This window comes from Bidens hawaiensis, unplaced genomic scaffold (assembly GCF_021521415.1).
Source record: "Bidens hawaiensis isolate Kalapana, Puna unplaced genomic scaffold, B.hawaiensis_p1.1 tig00004839_1, whole genome shotgun sequence".
In the NCBI taxonomy this organism is placed as follows: Eukaryota; Viridiplantae; Streptophyta; class Magnoliopsida; order Asterales; family Asteraceae; genus Bidens; species Bidens hawaiensis.
Genome location: NW_027491303.1, coordinates 229,721 through 256,273, shown reverse-complemented (window position 1 = coordinate 256,273; position 26,553 = coordinate 229,721). Strand labels below are relative to the sequence as shown.

Sequence of the window (26,553 nt, the reverse complement as noted above, 5' to 3'; positions counted from 1 at the left end):
GAAGAGAAGGGTCAATTGTGTTTAATCGACCCATGTGTAAAAATTGTGGTAAGAGGCACGAGGGTAGATGTTTGAAGCCTACACCGAAAGTTTATGTTCGCAAGTTTGACCTGTTTTCGACTTGCAATTTATGTAAACGACCGGGTCATAAAGAGGAGGACTGTAGGAAGAAACTGATAGTTTGTTTTGAATGTGGAGAGAGGGGACACTTCAGTGACGAGTGCACTAAGAAGAAACCAGCAGTAGGTGGCGCCAGTGGAAGGTGGTGCCAGAAATGATGGAAAGAAAGGGAACGCCCGCGTGTTTATGCTAAACACACAAAAGGCGGGTGAATTGCCAGATGTGATTACTGGTACGTTTCTTATTAATAATGTTTATGCTATAGTATTGTTTGATTCTGGAGCCAATCAAAGGTTTATAGATTATAATTTCTGTAACCTGTTAAATGAACCTCTAGCTAAATTGAATAACCATTATGAAGTAGAAACAGCCAACGGAAATCTAACCCGAATATCTGAAATATTAAGTAGTTATATTTCCTTAGCTAGAAATGAGTTGTCAGTGCATCTATTACCTATGGAGTTAGCAGGATTTGATGTGAATTTAGGAATGGATTGGCTAGCCGCCAACCAAGCTCGAATTTTATGCAATGAAAAGGCTATTAATATACTAACTCCTAATAAGAAAGTCATTCGAATAGCTGGGGATAAAGAAGCTGGTAGAATTGGAATCATTTTCGAAATAAAAGCGAGTCACTGTTTGAGTAAAGGTTTCTTAGCCTTTATGGCATATGTAACTACGGAACTCGAACTTAAGAAAATGGAAGAAGTTTCAATCGTTTCTGAATTTAAGTACGTATTTCCTGATGAACTGCCAGGAATCCCACTTGACCGAGAAATTGAATTCCGAATAGACTTAATTCCAGGAACGACTCCAATTGCAAAATCTCCTTATCGTTTAGCACCGACTGAAATGAGAGAATTGAAGAAACAACTAGATGAATTATTGGAGAAGAGATTTATTCGACCGAGTTCTTCAACTTAGGGAGTGCCATTTTTGTTTGTCAAGAAGAAAGATAGGTCAATGAGAATGTGCATTGACTATCGTGAGCTGAATAAAGTCACGATCAAGAACCGATATCTGTTACCAAGAATTGATGATCTTTTCAATCAACTGCAAGGGGCAAGCTGTTTTTCCACGATTGATCTTAGATCCGAGTATCATCAACTAAAGGTTCAAGAAGAAGACATATCAAAGACAACATTCAGAACAAGATACGGACATTATGAGTTCAACGTTATGCCTTTTGGAGTCACTAATTCTCCGGCAGCTTTTATGAATATGATGAACCAAATCTGCAAGCCCTATTTGGATAGGTTTGTTATAGTTTTCATTGATGACATTCTTATCTATTCCAATGTGAAGGAAGATCATCAAGGCCATCTAAGAACTATACTGGAAACATTAAGGAAAGAAAAGCTTTATGCTAAAATTTTGAAGTGCGAGTTCTAGTTATCTGAAGTACAATTTCTTGAACATACTGTAAATGAAAAAGGAATTCAAGTGGATCTAACGAAAATAGAAGCCATTACGAAATGGGAGAAACCCAAGACCCCGACGCAAGTGAGAAGTTTTCTGGGGTTACCCGGTTACTATAGAAGATTCATACAAAATATTTCCAGAATAGCGGTTCCATTAACCTCACTTACCCGAAAGTCTGTTAAATTTGAATGGGGAACAAAACAAGAAGACGCATTTGAGACCCTAAAACAGAAATTGACAAATGCACCAGTCTTAGCCTTACCTGAAGGGCAAGATAACTTTACCGTATACTGTGATGCTTCATACACAGGTATGGGATGTGTTTTAATGCAAAGGAAGAAAGTTATAGTTTATGCTTCATGGCAGCTGGAAGTTCATGAGAAGAATTACACCAGCCACGATATCGAGTTAGGAGCTATAATTTTTACATTGAAGTTATGGCGACATTACTTGTATGGTGTACTGTCTACACCGATCACAAAAGCTTGAAACATATATTTGATCAGAAAGAGTTAAACATGAGACAAAGACGATGGATGGAAACACTAAATGATTATGATTATGAAATCGTCTATCATGAAGGAAAAGCCAATGTTGTGGCTGATGCTTTGAGTAGAAAAGAGCACGATAAGCTGAAAAGAGTTCAAGCATTGAGACTGGAACTTAAGATTGATCTATTAACCAAAATTAAAGAAGCTCAGAAGTTGGCACTAGAAGAAAATAACATAAAGGCTGAAAAAGAGAACAGTACAATAGATCAATTGGTTAAAGGCGATGATGAGATACTCAGGTTTGGAAAAAGAATCTGGGTACCTATGGTTGGAAGTTTACGGGAGAAAATCTTGGAAGAAGCACACAAATCCAAGTTTATGACGCATCCTGGAAGTGACAAGATGTATCACAACTTAAAAGATGATTATTGGTGGATTGGAATGAAGAAAGGAATTGCCTTGTATGTGGCTAAATGTTTAACATGTTCGAAATTCAAGGCTGAGCATCAGAAGCCGTCAGGTTTATTACAACAACCTGAGATCCCTATTTGGAAATGGGACATGATTACTATGGATTTTATTATGAAGTTACCGAGGACTTCACGACAAAACGATGCTATCTGTGTTATTGTGGATAGACTAACCAAATCCACTCATTTCATTCAAATACAAGAAATGTTTAGTATGGACAATCGGCACAACTGTATGTGGAAAATATTGTATCATTGCATGGTGTGCCTCTATCTGTTATTTCTGATCGAGACAGTCGTTTCACCTCCAATTTTTGGAAAAGTTTTCAAAAGGCAATGGGTACGCGTTTAAATTTGAGTACTGCTTATCACCCATAAACCGATGGACAGAGCGAATGAACTATTCAAACACTGGAAGACATGATTCGTGCTTGTGTTATAGATCTAGGTGGTAGCTGGGACACACACCTATCTCTGATGGAATTTTCATACAATAATAGTTTTCACACAAGCATACAAATGGCACCTTACGAAGCATTATACGGATGGAAGTGCAGAACGCCCGATTGTTGGTCTGAGATTGGTGATAATCAATTGTCTGGTCTTAAAATTATGCAACGAACAACTGATCAAATAATTCAAATCCAAGAAAGACTGAAAGCAGCACGGGATAGACAAAAGAGTTATGCTGATGTAAGACGAAAACCTCTAGAGTTTAAAGAAGGAGATAAAGTGTTGCTTAAAGTATCACCATGGAAAGGTGTTGTTCGTTTTGGAAAGAAAGGAAAGTTAAGTCCGAGATTTGTTGGACCATTCAAGATTGTTGAAAGAATAGGTCCTGTAGCATATCAATTAGAGCTACCCGAAGAGATGCAAGGAATACACGATGTGTTTCACGTATCAAATTTGAGTAAATGTTTAGCTGATGAAACACTTGCAATGCCTCTAAAAGATGTACAAGTAAGTTAAAAAATCAAGTTTGTAGAGGAACCGATAAAAATTGAAGATAGTCAAACCAAGTTCCTTAAGCGTAACAGATTGAAGCTAGTAAAAGTTAAATGGAATTCTCGACGAGGTCCAGAATTCACTTGTGAACTTGAGTCCGAAATGAAATAAAAGTATCCACGTCTCTTTACATAATCTCGAGGACGAGATTTTTCTAAAGGTGGGGAGGATGTAACACCGTGAAAATACCCCATCTAATTTTGGGCTAAAAGTGTCAAAATTGAAAGTTAAAGGACTAAAATGAAAATTTGAGTTTTGAGACTCATCGCGCTACGTGATGGTCCCTTAATTAACTCCGTCACGCTACGCGATAAGCTATTTAGCTGATCAAGAAAATGTGGGGTGCCGTGCTACGCGACGGCCAACCCAAATGGTCCATCGCGCTACACGATGACCAGGCTAAGTAATCAAGAGACGTGGCCAACCATGCGTCAAAACGTGGCATCTCCTGGTGAATTGCGGCGTCGCGCTACGTGATGACCCTAAAGAAAAGACCATCAAGAACGCGACGGCTTGCAAAACTCAAGTATAAAAGGGCAGCTACGGGTTCAACCTCATTCCTCCCATTTTCACACTCAATCTCACATAGTTAACCTAGGGAAGCGTGCTAGGGTGTTCCAATGTTCCGAGGGTCCGATTTCGCGAAGAAACGAGGTACCGAGACGTCGTAACGATCTTCTGTTTTGATAAACGAAGCACGAGCTGAACCGCTGCTGATTTTCTTAGTTCTTAGTTCCGTCTAGCTGCGTAAGGTAGGATCATGTCTAAGTTACTTTGTTATATAGTTACTAGAACCTAGTTAAAGGTATAGTCGTTAAACCGTAAACGTTTTCCAAGTAATGTTTTACAAAGCAAAAATATTGCTTCAACATGAAGTAATGTTATTAAAACTATTATTTTGACAGGCACATAGTAACTGGAAGGGGGATATCATTAGTAGACTCTTCTTGCCTAAGGAAAGTAATCCGTACACATCCCAATCAACCGCAGGACCCGTTTGCTTACCCGGAGAAGTTTGCCAACGTGATATCCTTTATTAGGCCAAAGCGTGCCATTCCAAACATCATATATAAATACAAAGTATTTTCATAAAATGACTATAATATACTTAGGTTAGGTCAGACCTAAGCGTCTGCTGAACTGAATCAGACCTAAGAGTCTGCTGATTAGACCTTGAGTCTGCGGAAACTAAAACAGGCTTGAAGTCTGCTAAGTAATACCAACTAGATACTTATGCATACCTATTATGATATATAAGTTAATAGCATACTGAATCTAAGGAGTCTGATATTACCAACTGATAATACAAGGTGAACACATTATCCTTTTATGGTCTGAACTGATTTTACTCTTGTAATAGACAGGTTGTTTATTGCAAAGAGTTTGGTAAATGTTTGCATGAGATTATTGTCTCTAAAATCGTTATAATACAAAATAGATAATAAAAAGCAACTCAGACCGAATACACGTGTGTCTGGATCCATACATAACTGTTAATTGGCATACAAAACCAAGTTAGTCATAACCAGTTCTCCAATAGGGTCACATAGCCTAGGGGAAGGTTATCTCTGAATAGGGGCTATGTACTCGGGAAACCTTTGAATTGTGTGTGTAGGGAAGCGGTACAAATCCCGGGAATGGTAGGCATTTCTGCTGAGATTGTGAGCAGAAAACTATATTTGTATTTAACAACTGTTATAAACTGTTTTATCGAGTCAACGTTTCACCAGCATATAGCTGACGTGTTTTCCCACCCATGTAGGTAACTAGATGCTAGTACTGGATATATAAGGATTTGGAGTCATAGAATATCGCTCGAGATGGCTCTAATTTTGAAATATATGAATCCTTCTAATAATAATACAACACTATTTTGTAAACCGAAACTTGGGTATTTAATTCCCAAGAATTTTGCAATGTAAAATTAATATTTTAATATATAAGACTTCCACTAAAATAAACCTGCTACTCTAATATATTTACAAAACTGTATACCAACCCGGGACGTCACACCCAGGCCCTGAGTCGGGGTGTGACAAGCACTTATGCATACCCCCGTATGCCGTTTGGGTTATGTAACGCTCCGGCCACCTTTTAGCATTGTATGGTAGCTATATTTCCGAATATGATAGAGACGTCCATGAAAGTTTTTATGGATGATTTTTTTGTTTACGGTAATTCTTTTGATAATTGTTTGGATAATCTTGAGAGAATGTTGAAGAGGTGCACGGAAACAAAGTTGATGTTGAATTGGGGAAAGTGTCAGTTTATGGTGACGGAATGGATTGTTTTGGGGCATAAGATATCAAGAGATGGTATAGAGGTGGATCGGGCAATGATAGATACCATTAGTTGACTTCCTCCACCAACGAATGTTAAAGCTATCGGCGGTTCATTAAAGATTTTTTGAAGATCACTCGCCCCATGACTCGACTTCTCGAGAAAGATGTTCTGTTTGTGCTTTATGAAGATTGTTTGAAGGTGTTCAGTTATTTGAAAGAAAAACTTGTAAGTTCACCCATTCATATTTCACCCGATTGGAGCTTACCTTTTGAGCTCATGTGCGATTGTAGTGACTACACTGTCGGAGCCATTTTGGGGCAAAGGCGAGACAAACACTTTCATCATATTTATTATGCTGTGCAAGATGTTGAACGATGCTCAAGAAAACTACACCATTACCGAGAAGGAACTCCTAGCTGTTGTTTTTGCATTTGATTAGTTCTAGCTATATCTCGAGCTTTCGAAAACCACCGATTTCTCCAATCATTCCGCGTTGCGTTTTCTCTTTCAAAAGAAAGAAGCAAACCCCGTATCATACGATGGATTCTTCTACATTCTAAGTTTGACATAGAGATTAAAGACAAGAAAGTGGTAGAAAATGTTACAGCGGATCATCTCTCATGTTTAGAAGATCCAAAGAGGGAGGAGCTTCTTGAGGAGGCGATAAGTGATACATTCCCTCGCGAGTCGATTGATTTTGTAGATGTGGAAATGCAAGGTGTGCCATGGTTCACTGAGTTTGCTAATTATTTGGCTAATGGTGCTGTGTTGAAAGGGATGACTACTTAACAAAAGAACAAGTTTTTTCGGGATGTTCATATGTATGCGTGGGATGACCTGCTTTTGTTTAAGATTGGGGGTGATCGAATTCTTAGGAGATGTGTTACGAGAGAGGAAGGGTTGGATATCCTTAGGCATGTTCATGAAGGTTTGACGGAAGGTCATCATGGTGCGTATGTTACAGCGCAAAAGGTATTTGATTGTGGTTTTTATTGGCCTACGGTTGTGAAGGAAGCTTTAGAATTTTGTAAAGATGTGTGATGCTTGCCAATGAACCAATAATATTTCCTCCAAAATGAGATGCCTCAAAACCCCATCCAAACTTTTGAATTTTTTTATGTTTGGGGTATCGACTTCATGGGACCGTTTCCCACCTCTAATGGTAATAAATATATACTTGTGGCAATTGACTATGTTTTCAAGTGGGTTGAAGCCCAAGCGTTGGCCACCAACGATGCCCGAGTTGTTAAGTTTTTGAAGAAGTTGTTCGCTCATTTTGATAAGCCTGGAGCTATTGTTAGTGATCGTGGTACACACTTTTGCAACGCCATCACTGAAAAGGCATTGGCACGCTACGAGATCACTGATCGAACTTCGACCGCGTACCATCCTCAAACGAATGGTCAAGTTGAGAACGCGAATAGAGGGTGGAGTTGATTTTAGAGAAGACTGTGGGAACGAGTTAAAAGGATTGGTCGGATAAATTAGATGATGCATTGTGGGCATTCTGAACCACGTACAAAACACCTTTGGGAACCACACCATTCATGCTAGTTAACGGTAAAGCTTGGCATCTTCCGGCTGAGTTGGAACACCGTGCTTTTTGGGCGTTGAAGACCGTTAATTTAGAAATTACCGAAGCCGCTAGGAAGAGGTATTTTCAGATTCATGAGTTGGAAAAGCTTCGTGATGCGGTGTACTCTAGGTCATTAAACATCAAAGAGAAGACAAAGATCTTACAACGAAAGTTGAAGGGAGGCAAGGAATTCAAGAACGGAGATAAGGTTTGGTTATTTAATTCCCGTTTGAAGTTATTTGTAGGTAAATTAAGGTCAAAGTGGACGGGTCCTTACGTGGTTAAAGAAGTTTTTCCATATGGCGTGGTGGAGTTGGAGAATCCAGAAAATGGAATCAATTGGAAGGTGAATGGCCATCGTTAGAAGCTTTATCTAGGAGGGCCGGACGATGTGACCGAGATGGAGGAAACTCCTCTTGAACCATCATCTAAAATCGCAAAGTATATTCTTGGGTGAAAACTGAAGTGTAGAGTTTGTATTTTTGTATAAATTTTATTTATTTATTTTTATTCTATTTTATTTTTGATTTTCATCGAGTCACTAACGCAGTTTTTTGTAGTTTTCTTTCTTTTTTTTTGTCATTTTAAGTTTTGCAGGGTTGAAGACAATGTTGTAAAACTCCCGAGTAGGAGGCCAAGTACTCCCCGATTACTCCCTGCCTAGATCGATTACTCCCCGCCTCGGCCAAGTACTCCGTAGGTATTTTCCGAGTAATCCTCAACTACACCCGAGTACTCACGACTCCCTAGTCGACCGCCTAACGACTTTTACAACCATGGTTGAAGAAAGATTTATTGAGAAGATGGATCCCCAGGAAGAGTAGAATGAAAAAGATAAGTGTGGGGATGGAGCAGCGGAGCCGTATAATTAATGTTTATTTATGTGCTGCTGATTATTCTTGTTTTTATATATATTGGTTGGTTAAATGAAATACTTTAATTGCATAATATCTATCAAATTTTGATAAGATATATTATTAGATATAATTTGTTGCATGTGTGCCGCTTCCATTCGTGTGTGAGAGAAGGAGGTATTGTTTGCTAAGCACGTTCAAAGTTGGATAACAGCGTTAGAAGATGACTTTAGCATCAAAATACATGCGCATATTACTAACCAAGTCTTTTCAATTATCTAGCTTATTTATTTCTTATATATATTTTTTTATTTTTAGGTTTTTAGTTTTTGTAGTCCGAATTTGTTTTGTTTTTATATTTATTTTAAGTCGTCCTTATCCTTGCATTGAAGGCAATGCAAAATCTAAGTGTGGCGATAGGACAGTTGAGTCGTAGTTAATTTTAATTTTTTGTTAAAAAAGTTATTAAAAAAATTGAAAAAATTATTAAAAAAATGTAACATCCTACTTTTGTTAATAATAAATAATGGAAATTTTGTTAATTTAATGGTGTGTTAGTGTTTGATTAGGTTGGGAATGAATTAAGGAATGGGCTAGGGAATGGGTATAGGCCTTAAGGCCCATACACTAGGAGTATATAAACTCCAAAAAAAATCTCTCTCCCACTCATTTTCATCACCTTAATTCCATCCAAACACACTCAAGAACACACACACATTCTTCTTCAAACCCGGATCCAAATCCGAGTTAAAGGAAGGAAGATTTTGTGCTCAAGTATCTTCAAACAACAAGAATCATGCTTAAAATCTACTGGTTGGTCCAGATTCGAACCCAACCAAAACCATGACATATGTTTTGGTTAAAGGGTTAAGTTTTTGAGGTTGGATTCAACATGCAACCTAGTATAATAGTATATCGAGCTGTAAGATGTAAGAAAAATATAAACTTGATGAGTCGCGAGTTAGCCGGTTTGATATGGGACGAACGAGTGACATTCGGGCTATGTGAAAAGCGAGTAGGCAAAGTTGTTACGACCAAAAACACACCAAAATAGTAAAAACGGGGCATAAAGAATGGTTAAATGGCAAAATAGCTGAAAGAACGGTAAAATGAAGAAAATGATGAATCGGATCGCACAGGGACGAATCGCATCGCACATGTATGCGATGCGATTGGTTTAGGAAATTCGATGCGATTCATCTGGCATGCGATGGGATTCATGTTGTTCTATGGGATGCGATTGGATTTCATCTATACGATGCGATTTGATTTCATCCATGCGATGCGATTTGACTTGCATCCATGCGATGCGATTGGATTTCATCCATGTGAAGCGATTTGATTTCATCCGTTCGATGCGATTTGATTTCAACCATGCGATGTGATTTGATTTGCATCCATGTGATGTGATTCCTTTTAGCCATGCGATGCGATTGGTTTTGCATCGATCCGAATTGTTGTAAATCTCAGCTCGACTCATTTTCTGATGAATTTTTAATAAAGGCTTATTAACAAAAATAAAATTTTTCCGAGCTGACCTGGCAGCTCGATCCCAGCCAGGGGCTCTGCCCCTTGGACCTTGCTAGGGGCTGTCGCCCCTAGACCCCGCTACCAGCGGCGCTGCCCCAGACCCTGGTTCGTTAGGGAGTTCACTACCTTAGAACTTTAATATAATTAGAATAGTTAAGTGATGCGTGTAATTTGTACACATTTAGCTGTGCCCAGCTGAAGAAAGGCATAAAAATAAATTTAGAGAGAAACAGAATTCAGGTGATTTCTAGCCCCTTTCCTTGTTACGTTTTTCGGGCTGTGTGCATACTCTTATATGATTAGTTAACACACTTACCTTAAGTGGTAAGCGTGTGCCACATGTATACGTTATATATGATATTGCATGATAGACAACGTGGAGGGTGCGTACAGGAAGGTATGTGAAGGATTATAACTAAAAGTATGGGATAGATGTATGGTTTAATGATAGTATGGAGAGAAGGGACCAGACCCTCATAATATCGGTGAGGTGTATGGCGAAAGGCTCTTAAAAACGAAAGGATAGTTATATTCGTATTATGAAAGTATGTATGAACTAAATATATAAGTAGGTTAAGTACGTAATATGTGTCTTCAAATGCGTATGTGTAAGTATGTAATATTTGTTGCCTGATTAACTAGAACTCACTCAGCGTAGCTGACTTTTAGTATGCACACAGACAAATAAGTTGAAGCAGTTGGCTTGAGGGGAGACACATGGCATGAACCGAAGAGGCTGGCATCTATGAAGAAGTGTCATATTTTTTTATGTTAATGTTTTGATAAGACAATTTGTTTGTTTAGGACAAAACATTTATGTTTTGTAATGTAATGCTTGAAGTTCAATTATTCCGTGAAAGTTCTAATTAACTCTGATATTCAGAACTGTGTTTATATGTAAATCCAACACCGAATGTAGGACACCTAGGCTCGGGGCCTTACAAAAATTAAAAAGTTTTGAAACAAAAAGTCCCTTGAAATTGATGTTTTTTTCACTAAATGGAAAATGATAGTAAAATCGAAAATTTGTTTTTCAAACTACTAATATATATGAGATAATATAAAAGAAAGTGTAACAAGCTTGGGATGTGTCGGTAGGCCCAACTTGTCTTGAAAGGTTTCCAATTGCATATTCTTAATAAACCTAATTAATCATAGATTTTGTGGTTTCTCATCCTAAGGGGGGATAGTGAAGCTGAAATTCGATTAGGCATAGGAAGTATTACCATAAGTTGACTACCCTGAGGTGGTGAGAACTGAATGCACTTTAAATCAGCACACCACTCCGTTTTATGAAAATAAATAAAGAGTGGTGGCGCTCCACCATGTCCAATTTTTTATATGAGCTTTAGTTTTTAGTTATATATTTATAGCTTAAAGATACCTAAGTGCACAATAAAAAAAGTTATGTTTTGAAAGTTATAAATATTCCAAGAACTTGGTCCGAAAAGCAAACGAAAAGAGAAAAGTTATGTAATGAAAAATGCCAAAGAAGCATTCTCAAAAATAGAAAAAAAAGGCCAAAGTGCACATACTAGACAAGGCCAAGAGCTTACGTGTTACCAAGGGAATGGTGACTCTGAGGATACACTATTGGGGCTCGAGATTTTTAGTCGATACATATTTTCTTAGGGAATACATGATAAGACAAAGTCAAATATTATTTAAGTAATGCTCGTACGACCTCGCTTGACCTTTCATCCACAAATTTCATCTAAGTGTATTTTCTTCTTACCATTATGGGGTTCTTAGCTGACGTTGATAGGTTGAACCAGTCAGCTTTAACCCGGTTTTAAATAGTCTTTATTATACTTGAGATGAGGTAAATGGATCTGTAACTCTAAAGGTGTGAGACCCATAGGTTTTTGATATTACTTGAACTAAAGAGTTTAATGTGCTTGGGGGCTTGATAGGCTGGTGGCTGGGTTTAAGTGGACAACAATATCGACAATCGCGGTTTTTTCGTTTATCTGAGTTTTAAAATAACCTACATGTTTTCAAGGCCATATTTTCTGATTAGATTCCATTGCAAATAGCTTTTTAGGGACAAAAAAGGTTTAAGTGTGGAGATATTTGATGTGGTCTAAATTATATATATTTTTATATAAATATTTTCTACACTTTTGAGTAACTTTGGGGTTGTTTTTATTTAATTATACGCGTTCCTAATGCATATTTTAAGTTTAAAGGTTTTTAGAGATCATTAGTTTATATGAGTACTTTCACTAAACTTGAGACAAACGAGTGCAAAATAATGTTAATAAAAATAATAATAAATATAGTTCGTAAAAGCCGTTATATTTGTGAAAATAAAGGAATAATTAGTTTTATTTAATTTGTTTTTAGGACTTAAAGTACGAGGCAATATTTAATATGTTACGCAATTACAAATGGACCAATGAAGTTAATGGGCTAGCCTATTGTTAAAAAAGAAAGAAACAAAAGGACGGTGGGGGGGACCATACAAAAAGAAGTCAGAGCCGACAATCAAAAGGACTTAATTTGTTTTGAAGGGGTCACGGCAACAGGAGGTTTTAGAAGGAGTTGGAAGGCAACGCAAAAGAAAGAAAAAAAAAAGAGAGAGCAGGCTTTTGGTTCAAGCAGAGAGTGTTAAGGTTCAGCACCTACTCATCCAAATATCGTTATTATTCGGTTTGAATTTATTATTTTCTTTATGAATTTATTGTTTGAACCTATTTATTTTCTTTTGTTCTTGATTATGGTAGTTGGTTAAACCCCTTAGACTGCCTAGGCTTATGATGAACATTTGATTGACGTTTGATTTTATTTGGGATTTGCTTTTCATTATGGGTTTATGAACCAGTAAAGAGTTGAATATTATTTATTTGATGCATATGTGTGGTTGGTTTTATTTGGTGAATTTTATTGTTTCACAGTCTTTATAATAAGATATTAGAAACAATATTATTATTCAAATAAATAAAAGTCCGATGCTAACCTAAAAATTTGTAAGGTGATAGGTTATTTGATAGGTCTTGGTTGATTAAGATTACTAGATTTAGTTCTTCGTAAGGAGTCTGTCTAGGTTTGATTTTTCAGCTTCGTCTATAAATGTCAAATGAATTTATTAAACTGCCTTTGATTTCCACGCTGTAAGATAGGATTTTGTATAAAGGTACTCGTTCATAATTAATTAGATAATTGTAAGGAAGTTTAGTTTTAAAGCCGGTGTTCTTGAGAATTAAATAGAAATCCATATGTATCTTCTTGAGAAGGGTCAGGGTATCTGTTCAGGTTTTCTTTTAGATAACTATTTTATGAACCCGGTTCCATAACAAAACATTTTCCGATAATTTGATAACTGAACTTTGGGGATTCTGACCGAGGTGTTTTTTCATTGCCATATGATTTCAAATCACTTTTAATTGTCTTCTGTTTATTTAATTTTTTTCTTAATTATTTTAAAATTAATTTTTAGTAAACCCCACTTAAAATAATAATAATTAAATAGTTATGTCAGTCAGTCGAGTCTAATTAGTTAATTTACGTAATTTTAAAGAGTCTTGTGGGTTCGATATCCAGGCTTACTTTGCTACACTAGAGTCGAACGGTACACATGCCGGTTAGTGGTTTAGTTGAGTTTTAGAGAGTCTAGAGTATTTTGTAGTGTCTAGAAAAGCGTAATTTAGTTAATAGTTATTAGACTACTTTTAGCACATCAACAGCCAAAAGACTTCATGAACTTGATGTAGGGCTTCCTATTGAACAAATTCTCATAGGGAGTTTTGTTATGATGCTTGTTGAGAAGTACCTTATTTTGAACGTAACAAGCGGTATTGATAACTTCAGCCCAGAAAGAGACAGTTAAATTGACATCAACAATCATGGTCCTTACTGCTTCAATCAATGTTCTAATTCTTCTTTCAGCAACACCATTCTACTCAGGAGTTTCTAAGATCACAAAATTATTGCAAAAAACCTTTGCCATTACAAAACTCAAACATCACTCCATTCTAAAACTCTGTGCCATTGTCACTTCTCATTACCTTAACTCTCTTATACAGTTGGTTTTCAATTCTAGTTACACAACCCTTGATAAACCAACGCAAATCTTGAATAATCATTAATGATGAAAAGACAAAATAGCTTTTTACCAATTCTTGGAACACTCATATGACCAAATAGATCCATATGAAGCATTTCAAGTACTTGATCAATTGAGTTCACCATCTTTGTCTTGTGTGATGATTTAGGTTGTTTCCCTTTCATGCATGAGGAACATTTATCATCAAGTTTGAACTCTCTTGTAGGTAAGACAATCACATGCTCACCCTTAACAAGTTTATTTATATTCTTAAAGTTGACATGACATAATTTCCTATGACATAACTTTGATTCATTCTCTGAAGCTTTGGAAACAAAGCATGCACCTCCTCTTGATACAACATCTTTCATTCTTAGCTCATATAAATATCCATTTCTTGGAACCATCATCATTATCTTATCATGAGGAATGAAAAATTCTGGTTTCAGAATGAAACAGTGTGTCATCAAATCCTATCTTGTAACCCTTTTCATAAACTTATGAGATACCCTACAAGTTGTATTGAAGTCCTTCCACATAATACACATTATCGAATGACACTTTGCCATTTGTCAACAAGCCTACTCTAATAATTTTAATTCCATTCTCATCATTCCCAAAAGCTATAGGCCATTCATAATTTTCTTCATAATTAACAAATGACTCTTATCACATGTCATATACCTGGAATATCCACTACCCATATATCAAATGTCTTCAACTTCTGTGGATTGTTCCTACACATATAAAGAAAGTGATTAGTTTTGAAGAGAAACACGAGACCATGTGGCTTGCTGTCTCTCAAGTGCAAGAATAAATGAATCCATAGGATCAACTTCTTCCAACTCAATTTCATTTGATCCTTCACTATCTAGTCTTTTAACAAAATCTGAAGTAGATTCATGAACACTATCATCATGTATAATGAGGGATGCCAATGGGTTGGGTCTAGGACGAGTCTAGATATTCCCACATCCAGTCCCGCTTATAAAACCCTGTCCCAGACTCGTTGGGTATTTACGGGTAATTACCTATCGGGTCTCGGGTATACTCACGGATTTTAGGTATACCCGTTAGTTTATTATAAATACCCATCGGGTATACCCATCAGGTTTTGACAATATATAACTAGTTAATATTATTTTCTAATTGATTGCTTATTGATACATGTGTACACACACACACACAATCCTTTTACTAATCTTGAACATTACCGGTATGTAAAAAATTTAATAAAACTATAACATCCATATTTTGTGAATAATAAATAAAAGAAGTTTTAATTATTTATTTTGTATCTTTATTTAATTCTGTTTAACAACAACAGAACTGAGTGGTAGGCTTAAGATTTATGTATGGACTGGAGAATGGTTACGGGACTAAGGTCCATGGGCTTGGAGTATATAAATTCCTAAACCTCCTTTAAACCCTAACATTCTCATACTCCATCCTCTGCCACCACACACACACAAACTCTCTTTTCCTCCCTTATTCATTCAAGATTCAAGAGAAACAAGAGATTCTTGTTCAAGCAACAAGAAAACATGTCTAGATTCACATGAGGTCCATGAACCAACCCTAGCCAAGTTCTAGAAAGGTATACTGTAGATTAAAGGTTAGGGCTTTGATGTCCGTTTATTGTAAGATTCAATGACTAAGGTGAATCGGGTCTTGTTAAGCAAGAAAAGTGTAAACTTTATAGTAAGAAAGTTAAGTTGCTTGGGTTTAGGCAGTACGAACAAGTGATATTGGGGCCGTGTTAAGCAAGGAAATGGACTTGCTATGACCTGAAACTCGTTATAACTATAAATCGGACTTAACGGAACAAAAAGAGGCCGAAATGGAACAACCCGTACAGGAAGGAAAAACGAGCTGAGTCACTGACTTGATTGGACTCGACCCAAATGAGTCGAGTCAATCCGATTGTGGATTTTAATATATAAACGGTCTGAACCCCCCCCCCCCCCCGCGTTCGTTATGGGTTTCACTAACTTAGACGTACGGGATAGTTAGAACTAAATGATTGATGATTGTAACTTGTTAAACCGTTAGCCCTGCTCAGTTGAGAAGTGGTGCGACCATAAACTCATAAAAGAAATGACCCCAGGTGAGTTCTAGCCCCATTTTTCTTTAAAAATGTTTTCGGGGCTGTGTGCATACTTGTAAGACTATAAAAATACATACATATATGATGAATGTGAATAACTATGGCAAGAATGAAAGAATGTTTGCAAGTACTCGTATGTGTCTAGTTTGTTTAATTAAATGTGATTGTAAAAGTCAAGTAAGAATGCAATGTAAGAGTCAGGGTGGCCGGCCCTTCTAATCCCTGGGCAAGAGTAGTAAGAGTTAAGTAAGAATCTAATGTAAGAGTCAGGGTGGCAAGCCATTCTAATTCCTTCTCAAGAATATAGTGGCCGACTCTATGATATCGATGCAAGAGGTCGGGTGGCAGACTCTTATAATATCTATGCAAGAGGTCATGTGGAAGACCCTTATACTATCTATGCTAGAGGTCGAGTGGTAGACCCTTTTAATATCTGTGCAAGAGGTTAGGCGACAGAACCTTATAATATCTATGTAAGAATGTAAAAATAATTGTATGTTATGTAAGAAAGTGTAAGAGTAATTATATATGCAAAAATTGTACAAAGTAATATTTGTAGGAATATGTAAGAATGTGTAAGAATAAATATATGCATATGAAAGAGTAAAACAAGGTGTATGTACGACGTAAGAGAACAATTACAGGATAAAAGTAAGAATGGTATCTACAGGTACAAATATGTAAGACTAACCTGTGGCTTGTTAAACTAGAACTCACTCTACTAGCTGACTTTTAGTATGCACGCAGGTGAGTAGAATGAGACAGATAGCGTGAGAGTAGACACATGGTATTCAAGGAGAGACCAGCATCGGAAGAAGGAAGTGTCATGTGACGTTTATGTTTATTGTTGAGACCATTTTCTGATGTTTTAAGACAAGTATTTTATGTATTGTAAGAATTGGTTGACTTTATTATTCCGCAAAAAAGTTTTAATTAACTCTTATATTTACAACTGTGTTTATGAGTAAATCCAACACGAAATGTAGGGCTGCTGTGCTCGGGACCTTACAAGTTGGTATCAGAGCATAAGTTCGAGAGAAATAATCATCCTATATGCTTAGCTTGAACAGAGAATGGGATGAGTGAAAGAAAAGAAGAAAGAAGCCAGTCTAAGAAAGCCATGTGTCACTCAAGCAAGCTTAGTAAGGTAAGATACATGATTTACTTCATGTATTGTGTAAAGAATGAGTAAGAAAGTTAGTTTAATTGCTAGAAATAGAATTGTTTGTTTATACGTTATATGAGATTTTTGATTGATTGTATAACCGTTATAAGTAGAACCCAGCACAAGTGGACTCACGAAGGGATGAGTTTAGGACACAGAAGTAATGTGATCAGCTAGTCACAGCTGGCCATTGTTATTACATGCTGCCTTACTATCCTTATACTAAATAGTTCCTAAAGTGATGACGTTTGTGTTTTCTTATAGAATTCAAATGGATGGCGCAAGAAAAGTCACTAGACAGGGAGGGTGCACGGGACGCCGTGGTAGGCCACGTGTTAACCGAGTACCTTCCGAAGAACCGGTTACTGAATCCGGAGATGAAAGAAGTGTAATTGTACGAGATGAAGGTTATCAACTTGACCCTGCTGTTCAAGCTGCCATTACCCAGGCAGTAGCTGCTGTAGTGAAGAATCTTCAACAGGATAAGTCTGCTGAGAGCCACGTAAGGACCACGGAGAAGACAGGGGAAAGTAATAAGAAGGATGAGGAGACTGAGAAAGAGGAGTCCAGCGAAGTTCAGTCAGTGAATATTGGGGAATGAAAGAGGGGCTGATGTGGTCTAAAATATACATATTATATATAAATATTTCCTATACTTTTAGATACTTTTGAGCCAAGTTTTTATTGAATATTATTAATATTTGGTTCACATGTGAGTTTAATGGTTTCTAGAAACTATGAGCTAAAATGGAGCGCTTTTACTAAATTTGAAACCGACGAATGAAGAGTCGAGCATATATTTTATATTACTAATTTTTATTATTATAAACATTATATGTAACATCTTTAAAAAAAATAATAAAAAAATAATAATAATAATCCGTGGAATATTAGGTTTATTGGAGAGAGAAACCTACAACACATTATTAATGTATTAATTTCATGGAGCATAAGTAAACGTGAGAATTAGCCGCCATCATAAATTTTTATTATTCTTTCTACAGGGTTTTCTTTGATATATATTATTACGGTGGAAGACAGAAGGGGACGGCAGAAAGGGGGGCTACCCCTGGTCACGCACAGACGGGGTTTTCCCTATTGGAAGGTCAAATTTGGTGGTCCTAGGTTTATCGCAGCCGCAAAGAAAAAGGGAAGCACACGTTGGTTCAACTTGAGAGCGTTGGGGCTTAACACCTACTTGTTCATAACACTATTTTCTCGGTTTGAATTTATTATTTTCATTATGAATTCAGTGTTTGAACCTAATTATTATGTTTTACTCTTGAGTATGGTTGTTGGCTAAAACCCCTAGCTACCTAGGTTTTTGATGAATACTTTATGATTTGAGGATTTTTATTGGTTTATGGTTTTTATTGTTGGATTAATACTAAAGTAAAAAATCTATTTACAATTAATTTGGTGTGTTTGCATATATAGTTTTTATTTATTATTGATCTTTGTTCCGTATGTGTCTTGTTGAACGTCTTTCAGTTATAGACGCATGTTTAGGTCGCTTACTGTGTGTTTGTGATTATTTTTTGGTTTTGCTAGACGTAGTAATCCATAGGAACATTGGTTAGAGATTTGTTAGAGCTTTATATTCTACCTATCTAGAGACTAAGAGGTAATAGATAGTTGGGTTATCCTTGGGATTAAGTGTTTAGGCTAGAACGCTCTGACAGGAGGTTTCCTAGATTTCCCTACTTTCATTGTAATTCCGTGTCTTAACGATTGTTCTTAGGTTACCCCTTGCACTTTAGGGTGTATTGAGATAGTGAGAGTGACAGGTAATCTATCTTTTAGGGTACTTTAGTATTGTTGGAGAGACTGAGAGGTAATCTGACCAACCGGTAAGTTACACGCCCTCTAGGTTTTCTTTTAGGTGACACCCAGAAAATGATCAGGGATCCACTAGGTTGTCTAAGGGTGCCGTATTTTAAGATCCCGGTTCCATCATAGTTTCCATAGCCAAGAGAGATCCAAGATTCACAAGTAGGATTCTAAACCTAGGTAGTGCTTCTCCTATCTTTGAGTTCGTCTAGGTCATAGAGTTGAAGTTTGTCATTGTCAGTGTCTAGTGTCAGTTTTAGTTTAAGTATTCTTTAGTTTATAGCTAATAAATAAAAAAACACAAAAATCAACTAAATCTATTTAATTAAGTTTTAAGTCAGAGTCTAGTTTTAGGTGTCGCTAGTATCCTTTGGGTTCGATATCCGGACTTCATTAGGCTTTACTACAATTGATAGGTACACTTGCCTGTCTAGTGGTCTAGCATTAGGATAGTCTAGATTTATAAATTTAAAACTAGAGTGTCTAGGTTAGGTTAGGTTTTGACCTCTTTCAGAACATCAGGGGCCGAGGTGGGTGTAGCTACAGGTTGTTCAAGGGTTGTGGCCCACCAAAGCTAATTGGTACGTGGAATGCTATCGCTACTGTCCAATGGATAACCGCGATGGAAAAGGTTATCCGAATTAGCGAATGCCGTCCCGATCAAGCGGTAGGCTTTGCTACCCAGTCATTTGGTGATGAGGCCATGTTTTGGTGGGAGACTATTGAGCAGAGGAAGACCCCGGCAGAGATCAAGGCTTTGAGGTGGGAAGACTTGAAGGAGACGGTTACGAAACAGTTTTGTGCTGATGCTGAGGTTGAACGGGCGAAGATGAAATTTTTTAATATGAAGCAGGAAAGATGACACACCGCGAGTACACCACTGAGTTTAATCGTATGTTAAGACTTGTGCCCGATATGGTGAACACTGAGGCGAAGAGGATTAAGTGATACATTAGAGGGCTTCAACAGAACGTCTGCACACTAGTCAGGGCAAGTAGACCTGCTAATTTCGATTCCGCAGTCGACCTTGTGGAGATGGTTTATGATGACCTGGCGGTGGACGAGGTTGTGGTGGAAGAGAAGAAAAAGAAGAAGTGGGTTGCTACTGCTAAGTGACCCAATACATAGATGTGGAATCCCAAGTATAAGAAACAGAATATGTGGGAAAAGAAACCGTGCAAGACTTGTGCAAAGATGCACGATGGAGAGTGTAAGAGGGGTGTAGGGGTGAAAACTTGCTACAAGTGTGGGAAAATAGGGCGTTAATCCCGTGATTGTATTAGTGAGCCTGTTTTTTACAAATGTGGGAAGATTGGCCATATGGCAAGGGAGTGTGGTGCTAATGAAGCTGGGGGAGGTGGTAAGAAAGGGGCTGACCAGTCTAGGCCAAAGACCTGAGCCTACATGCTAACCTAGGAACATGACAAGCAGATCCCCGACGTCGTGATAGGTACATTTCTAGTAAACGATATTTCCGCTTCCGTATTATTTGATTAAGGTGCTAATAGGAGTTTTGTAACCACGTCGTTTTCTAAGATAGCTAAGATGAATTGTTATCGTGTGCCTGAGACTTTTATGGTTGAAACCTCTAGTGAGACCTCAGTTAGAATTATGAGAATGGTTAAGAGTTGTAAGATAGAGTTAGAGGGACATGAGTTCTCAGCTACCTTGTATGTGATGACCTTATAGGAATGGATTAGCCGTCTGAGTTCGAGGCTCAGATAGTGTGTAAGAGTAGATTATTAAGACTGAATTCTTTGGATGGTGGTACGGTGATGGTTTATGATGATAAAGAAAGTTCAGGTCTTAACATCATTTCGATGATAAAAGCCTAGGGATTGTTAAAGCGAGATGCAGTGCCTACCTGGCATACGCTGTCAAAGCTACGGCCGAGACAAAAGCATTGAAAGACATTCCTGTGATGTGTGACTATCCCGAAGTGTTTCCTGAGGACCTTCCGGGTTACCACCGGAACGAGAGGTAGAGTTCCAGATAGAATTGATACCAGGAGCTTAGCCTGTCGCGAAAGCACCTTACCGCATGGCGCTTTCTAAGATGAAAGAACTAATGTCTCAGCCGCAAGAACTCCTCAATAAAGGTCTTATAAGGCCGAGTGTTTCCACATGGGCGGTGCCGTTATTTATTAATAAGAAAGACGAAAGCATGAGGATCTTCATCTATTATCGAGAGCTGAAAAAGCCTATATTGAAAAATAGATACATGTTGCCACGGATTGTTGATTTGTTCGATTAGTTACACAGTGCAACCTGGTTCTCGTGGATAGACCTCAGATCGGGTTATCATCAATGGAAGGTAAAGGAGGCAGATATCCCTAAGACAGCGTTTCGGAAGCGTTACGGACACTACGAGTTCCTCATGATGTCGTTTGGTCTAAAGAATGCTCCCGCAGCATTTATGGATATGATGAATAGGGTATGTCGGCCGTTGTTAGACAAGTTGGTTATCATTTTAATTGATGATATATTTATTTATTCTAAGAGCGAGTTTGACCATGCCGAGCATCTGAGAGAAGTATTAGAAGTTTGAAGAAGGAGAAACTGTATGCTAAGTTTTCAAAGTATGCGTTTTGGTTACGAAAGGTACAGTTTCTAGGACACATAATTAATCCTGAAGGGATAACTGTGGACCTAGCAAAGATTAAAGCGATAAAGAATTGGAAGACTCCACAAAACCCAACTAAGATACGCAGTTTCTTAGGGTTGGCTGGCTATTATAGGTGATTCATTGAAGGTTTCTCCAAGGTAGTAGCACCGTTGATCGGTATGACCCGAAAGACTGTAGTATTTAATTATGGTAAGTTCCAGGAAGAAGCATTTGAAGAATTGAAGAAAAGACTCTACCTAATGATAATGAGGATTTACTAGTTTGTACTGATGCCTCGCATCGTGGGTTTGGTTGTGTGTTGATGCAACGAGGGAAGGTCACAGCGTATGTGTCCAGACAATTGAAGGTTCACAAAAGCACATACCCAGCGCATAACTTGGAACTAGCAGCAGTGGTGCATGCTCTCAAGATCTGGAGACATTACCTATATGGTACTAAGTTTACTATTTACACAGACCATAAGAGTTTAAAGTACTTCGTCAAGCAGAAAGAGCTAAACATGAGACAGAGGAGATGATTAGAATTGATTAAGGACTATAACTATGACATCAAGTATTATCCGGGTAAGGCTAATTCGGTCACTAACACACTAAGCCGGAAGAACGAAGAAGCCATCGCGATGGTGAAGTCCTTTAAGTTGATTGTTAACTCAGATTTCTTTGGAGAGATCTGCAAGGTAAAGTCAGAGGTGCTTATTGACGAAGGATTAATGAAGAAAGAAAGAATCGTTAGGCAACAGAATGAGCTGATAGACAACACTCATGGTGTGAAGATCAGATTTGATAGGATGTGGATTCTGCCTCATGGAAATCTTAGAGGTCGAATCCTTGGCGAATCCCATAAGTCTCGGTATTCGATTTATCCAGGATCTATCAAGATGTATCATGTCCTGAAAAAAGACTATGTCAGTAAGTGCTTAACTTGCTTACAAAGCAGAGCACTAGAAACCGTATGGAAAGATGTAGTCGCTGGAGATACCCGAATGAAAATAGGAACACATCACTATGAATTTCATAACTAAGCTATGGCGTACAACTAGGAATCGTGATACCATATGGGTGATTGTGGATCGTTTTACGAAAAGTGCTCACTTCTACCTATACGAGAGGCTATCTCATCAGAAATGTTAGCGAACATGTTCATAAAAGAGGTTGTAACAAAACATGGAGTGCCGTTATTGATTGTGTCCGATAGATATAACTGCTTTACTTCAAGATTCTGGAAGAAGTTCCATGAAATTATGGGGACAAGACTAAACTTCAGCACTACGTATCATCCTCAAACAGATGGGCATTCTGAACAGACTATCCAAACCCTAAAGATTATGTTGCGTGCTTGTGTGTTAGACTTTGGAGGGAGTTGGGATGATCATCTGCACTTGGTAGAATTTTCTTACAACAACAGCTACCATTCGAGTATTGGTATGCCGCTGTTCGAGATGTTATATGGTAGACGTTGCAGAACTCCCCTATGTTGGGGAGAGATTAGTCAGAAAGAAATTGGGAGCTTAGAAGTTGTTCAAGAAACCTCTTCAATGTTTGATCAGATTAAGGCAAGGATGAAAGCTGCTCAAGATCGTCAGAATTCATATGCTAATAAGCGGCAGCGGCGACGACTGATTGAGTTTAATGTTGGTGACAACGTGATGCTCAAGGTCTCGCCTTGGAAAGGAATCATTTGTTTTTAGAGAGAAGGGAAAGCTGAGTCCAGAGTACATTAGACCGTTCAAAATCACCTCCTGTCAACTTCCGGTTTAATGATTTAGTGCGTGTAAAGTATGTATAACTCTCGGGACTTAACCGACGTTTCCCGGAAACCTGTTCGTCATCCCGCTACGTTAAAACACTTAACCTTCCATACAAGTTGCCAAATCTTACAAATTCGAGGGACTTGGATGAAACATATTTGTATTATATCAATAAACAAAAAAATTAAACCCTAACCCTAGCTGATGTCCGATCGGCGCAAGACCAGCCCCTCCCCCTTTCATTGCTTCGACTTTTTGATCAATTCCAAGCTCCTAGAAGTAGTTCAAGATATGTACTACAATCCCTAACACTCTTGTCGTTCACCCCTAATCGTTTTGATGCTCAATTTTGCCGATACTTTTCGTTGGACAGATTTCGGCCAAGGCGTAATTGACCCACTTCCCGTAGATAAAAATTAGTGTTTCTGGTGTAGAAAGATTCCCAGGTATGGCATTTACATCATATTAAAATTTTGTGGCCATTGGAGGTGTTTAGGTCGGTCAATCGATTTTAGTTCGAAAACTAGGGTTTATCGGGTGTAGAATTGTCAATTGTTGAGTTTGATGCGTTAATCAATTGAATGACCAACCGAATCAGTTTGCATGGCCCTAGGGGAGTCTAAGGGCTGTGGGAAAATTATTTTTTTGATACTCGGAGCTGTTTTGGTTGGTGATTGGTCAATCGAGTCGGCGGTGCGCGAATTTTCGTTTAAATGTTAAATTGAGAGTTGTAAAAAGGAACCGTCAACCCTATCAACTCGGGTGACATAATTATGATGTATGAAAATATTAAAATGGGAATTTGGTCCATTTGGGGCTGATTTTTTTGGCAATTGGTTTTGAGATTTATTACGCGCGTATTAGACTCGATTTGATTACCGGCGGGTGAGTTGTGCATCATGGTTAGCCCCGACCATAATCGTAGGGTGGATTTGGTTTATTGAAAGGTTTTAGGGGCTGAGGTAAAGTAATTGGGTATGGGTTGGGCCTCGGGCCAAGTTGTTGGGCCTCGGGCCAAAGTGTTGGGCTTGAACGGCCCATTAGGCAAGTGTGTTCTTACGGTCCAGTTTAGTGACGCGTTGCGTGTAATTTACAGGCCCTTGCTTGTGAGTGAGTACTTAGGGAGTCCTTAGCTCGTTGCCGGTGTTTGGTTGATCTCAGGTGAGTTCTTGATGCCCCGTTTAACTCTTTTTAAGTTTTGGGCTAGCATGCACACCTAAGCGATTTTGCTTGATGAAATGTTTTAAACGATTTAACATAGGCTTGCTAGTATTGGTAGGCCTTGGAATGTTAAATAATGTGTGTATGTATATATATATATATAGATATATATTAAAGAATGGCAATATTTGGCGAATGTTGTAGTCGTCTCGACTACTGAATGTTGCGTATGCCTACTTTGTGTTTGCATGCGCTGAATGTTACGTGTTTGGGTTGTACGTTTGCTCGACCCTGAATGTTATTATCGAATGTTATATATATATATATATATATAGGAATGTACGTATAGAGATGTTTATGCGTAAGGATGATTATTTATTAAATGTGATGACCTAACAGATGTATTTCCGTTTACAGTTTTAAAACCATTGGAATGATTATTAAGACTTTTGTTACTTATTTAAAACTTGAACTCACTCAGCTTAAGCTGACTTTGTGTGCATGTTAGTGTGAGTTTCAAGTTAGGAAGAGGATGCCTTATCGCTTGGACGTGCACGAAGCTACTTGGACGGTGAAGGGCATACGGGATTTGAAGATTTTATTATTAAACATTTATTTTTAAAAATTTTTATTAAAGATAATTATGTTGGTTTTGGGCAAAATTCCCGGGTTTTGGGAACTTATTTTTTTATTTACGTTTTTCGTCGAATTATACTCTGTAATGCTTATTTTAATGAAAAGAATTGTTTTTAAGTTTAATTATTTTTACGAGTGTTTTGAATGATTACCAACTGTGAGATTCCCGGGGTTCGGGGCCTTACATCTGAGAACGCACACAAACTCTCAATTATGTCAGATTTTGGGTATTCCCATCGGGTTCGGGTTTCACTACCATCCCTATGTATAATAGCATCCATCCTCTCTTTAAGAGTCATGTCTTCTCTTTTCTTGATGATTTTTGAGTTTCAGACTTTTTCACCCATGAGAAATCTCTTAGTTCCTTCACATAAACTGAAAGGTATTCTTCATCACCATTTTGCTTTGAAACTGTCTTCTTCTTTGAAGTTTTTGTCTTTGACTTCTTCTTCATTGGTGAATTCTTTGACGTTTCAGTGGATGAAACACTTATCTTTTTAGATTTTGACTTAACATGCTTTGTTTTACCTTTTTCATCAATCTTTGCAGCTTTCATTTTGTCCTTCTTAGCCACAACATCTAATTTCTTTGGTTCTTTCTTATCTTCTTTATGAACAACATCTTTACCTTATCATGGTAAGCATTATGCTTCTTCTTATAAAGCCCCAAATCTTGACCAAATTTGTTTAAATGAGGCACATTAAGTGATTTTGATTTATTTTCATACCAGCAAGAGTCAGTATGATGTCCATAACATTACAATGTTTAACCTAGACTCTTCCATAGTAACATAAGTCTTCACTTGATTTGCCTTCATTCTTATGTCTATCACTTGGTCTTGGCATTTTCACACCAATAGTCTTTTGATGGCCCATCAACTTTGAATAACCAACTTGAATTGGCTCATAACAGTATACTTTCTCTTGTGACTGTGGATTCTTTTCTTTCTTGAATATGACCTTTTGTGGTGGTTTATATTTCCCACTACTTTTTGCATACCATTCAGCACTAAGTCTATCTTCTCTTGGAAACTCTTGAGGATCACCACATATGTCAAACACTTCATGATTAGAATAGACAGGATAGATAGGAAGAAAATCCTAGTTTTTCTTTGATGATTCAATAGATTTCTTGTTCTTTAAGTTTAAAGCAGGTGATTTTTCTTTGTTTTCACTGGAAGGCTTCTTCTTTGATTTATTTCACTCATTAAATAGCATTTGCAGCTACAATAGCTAGAACAGTGTTTGCTTTCATCACTTGTAGTGCTCTTTGCAAAATCACTTGAATTTGAGTCTTTATATTTTGAGAAATCTTAGTTTCACTGAAATCAGTTTCTAATAGCACAAACTCTCTTTCTTCATTAGCAATTACATTGTCATAATTCTTGACAAAATCTTGTTTATCTTCAAAAACTTTCTTGAGCTAGCTTAAATAAGCTTCTCTCTTCTCTTTGTTAATATTTAAAGAATAATTGTCATTGAAAGGA

The 26,553-nt window shown here is 37.5% G+C and overlaps 2 protein-coding genes across 2 annotated transcripts; both read left to right on the top strand.

The window, feature by feature from the left end:
- Positions 1–306: 306 nt before the first annotated feature.
- LOC143628201 (uncharacterized) lies at positions 307–1,044 on the top strand. The gene has a single exon (XM_077097848.1). The coding sequence runs from the start codon at positions 307–309 to the stop codon at positions 1,042–1,044; it is 738 nt and encodes a 245-aa protein (XP_076953963.1).
- Positions 1,045–7,338: 6,294 nt separating this feature from the next.
- Positions 7,339–7,731, top strand: LOC143628200 (uncharacterized). Its single transcript, XM_077097846.1, has one exon. The coding sequence runs from the start codon at positions 7,339–7,341 to the stop codon at positions 7,729–7,731; it is 393 nt and encodes a 130-aa protein (XP_076953961.1).
- The last annotated feature ends 18,822 nt before the right edge of the window (positions 7,732–26,553 follow it).

Excerpts from the sequence above, each read along its gene's own strand:
- LOC143628201 (XM_077097848.1), top strand. The coding sequence starts at position 307 with ATGCTAAACACACAAAAGGCGGGTGAATTGCCAGATGTGATTACTGGT.
- LOC143628200 (XM_077097846.1), top strand. The coding sequence starts at position 7,339 with ATGCTAGTTAACGGTAAAGCTTGGCATCTTCCGGCTGAGTTGGAACAC.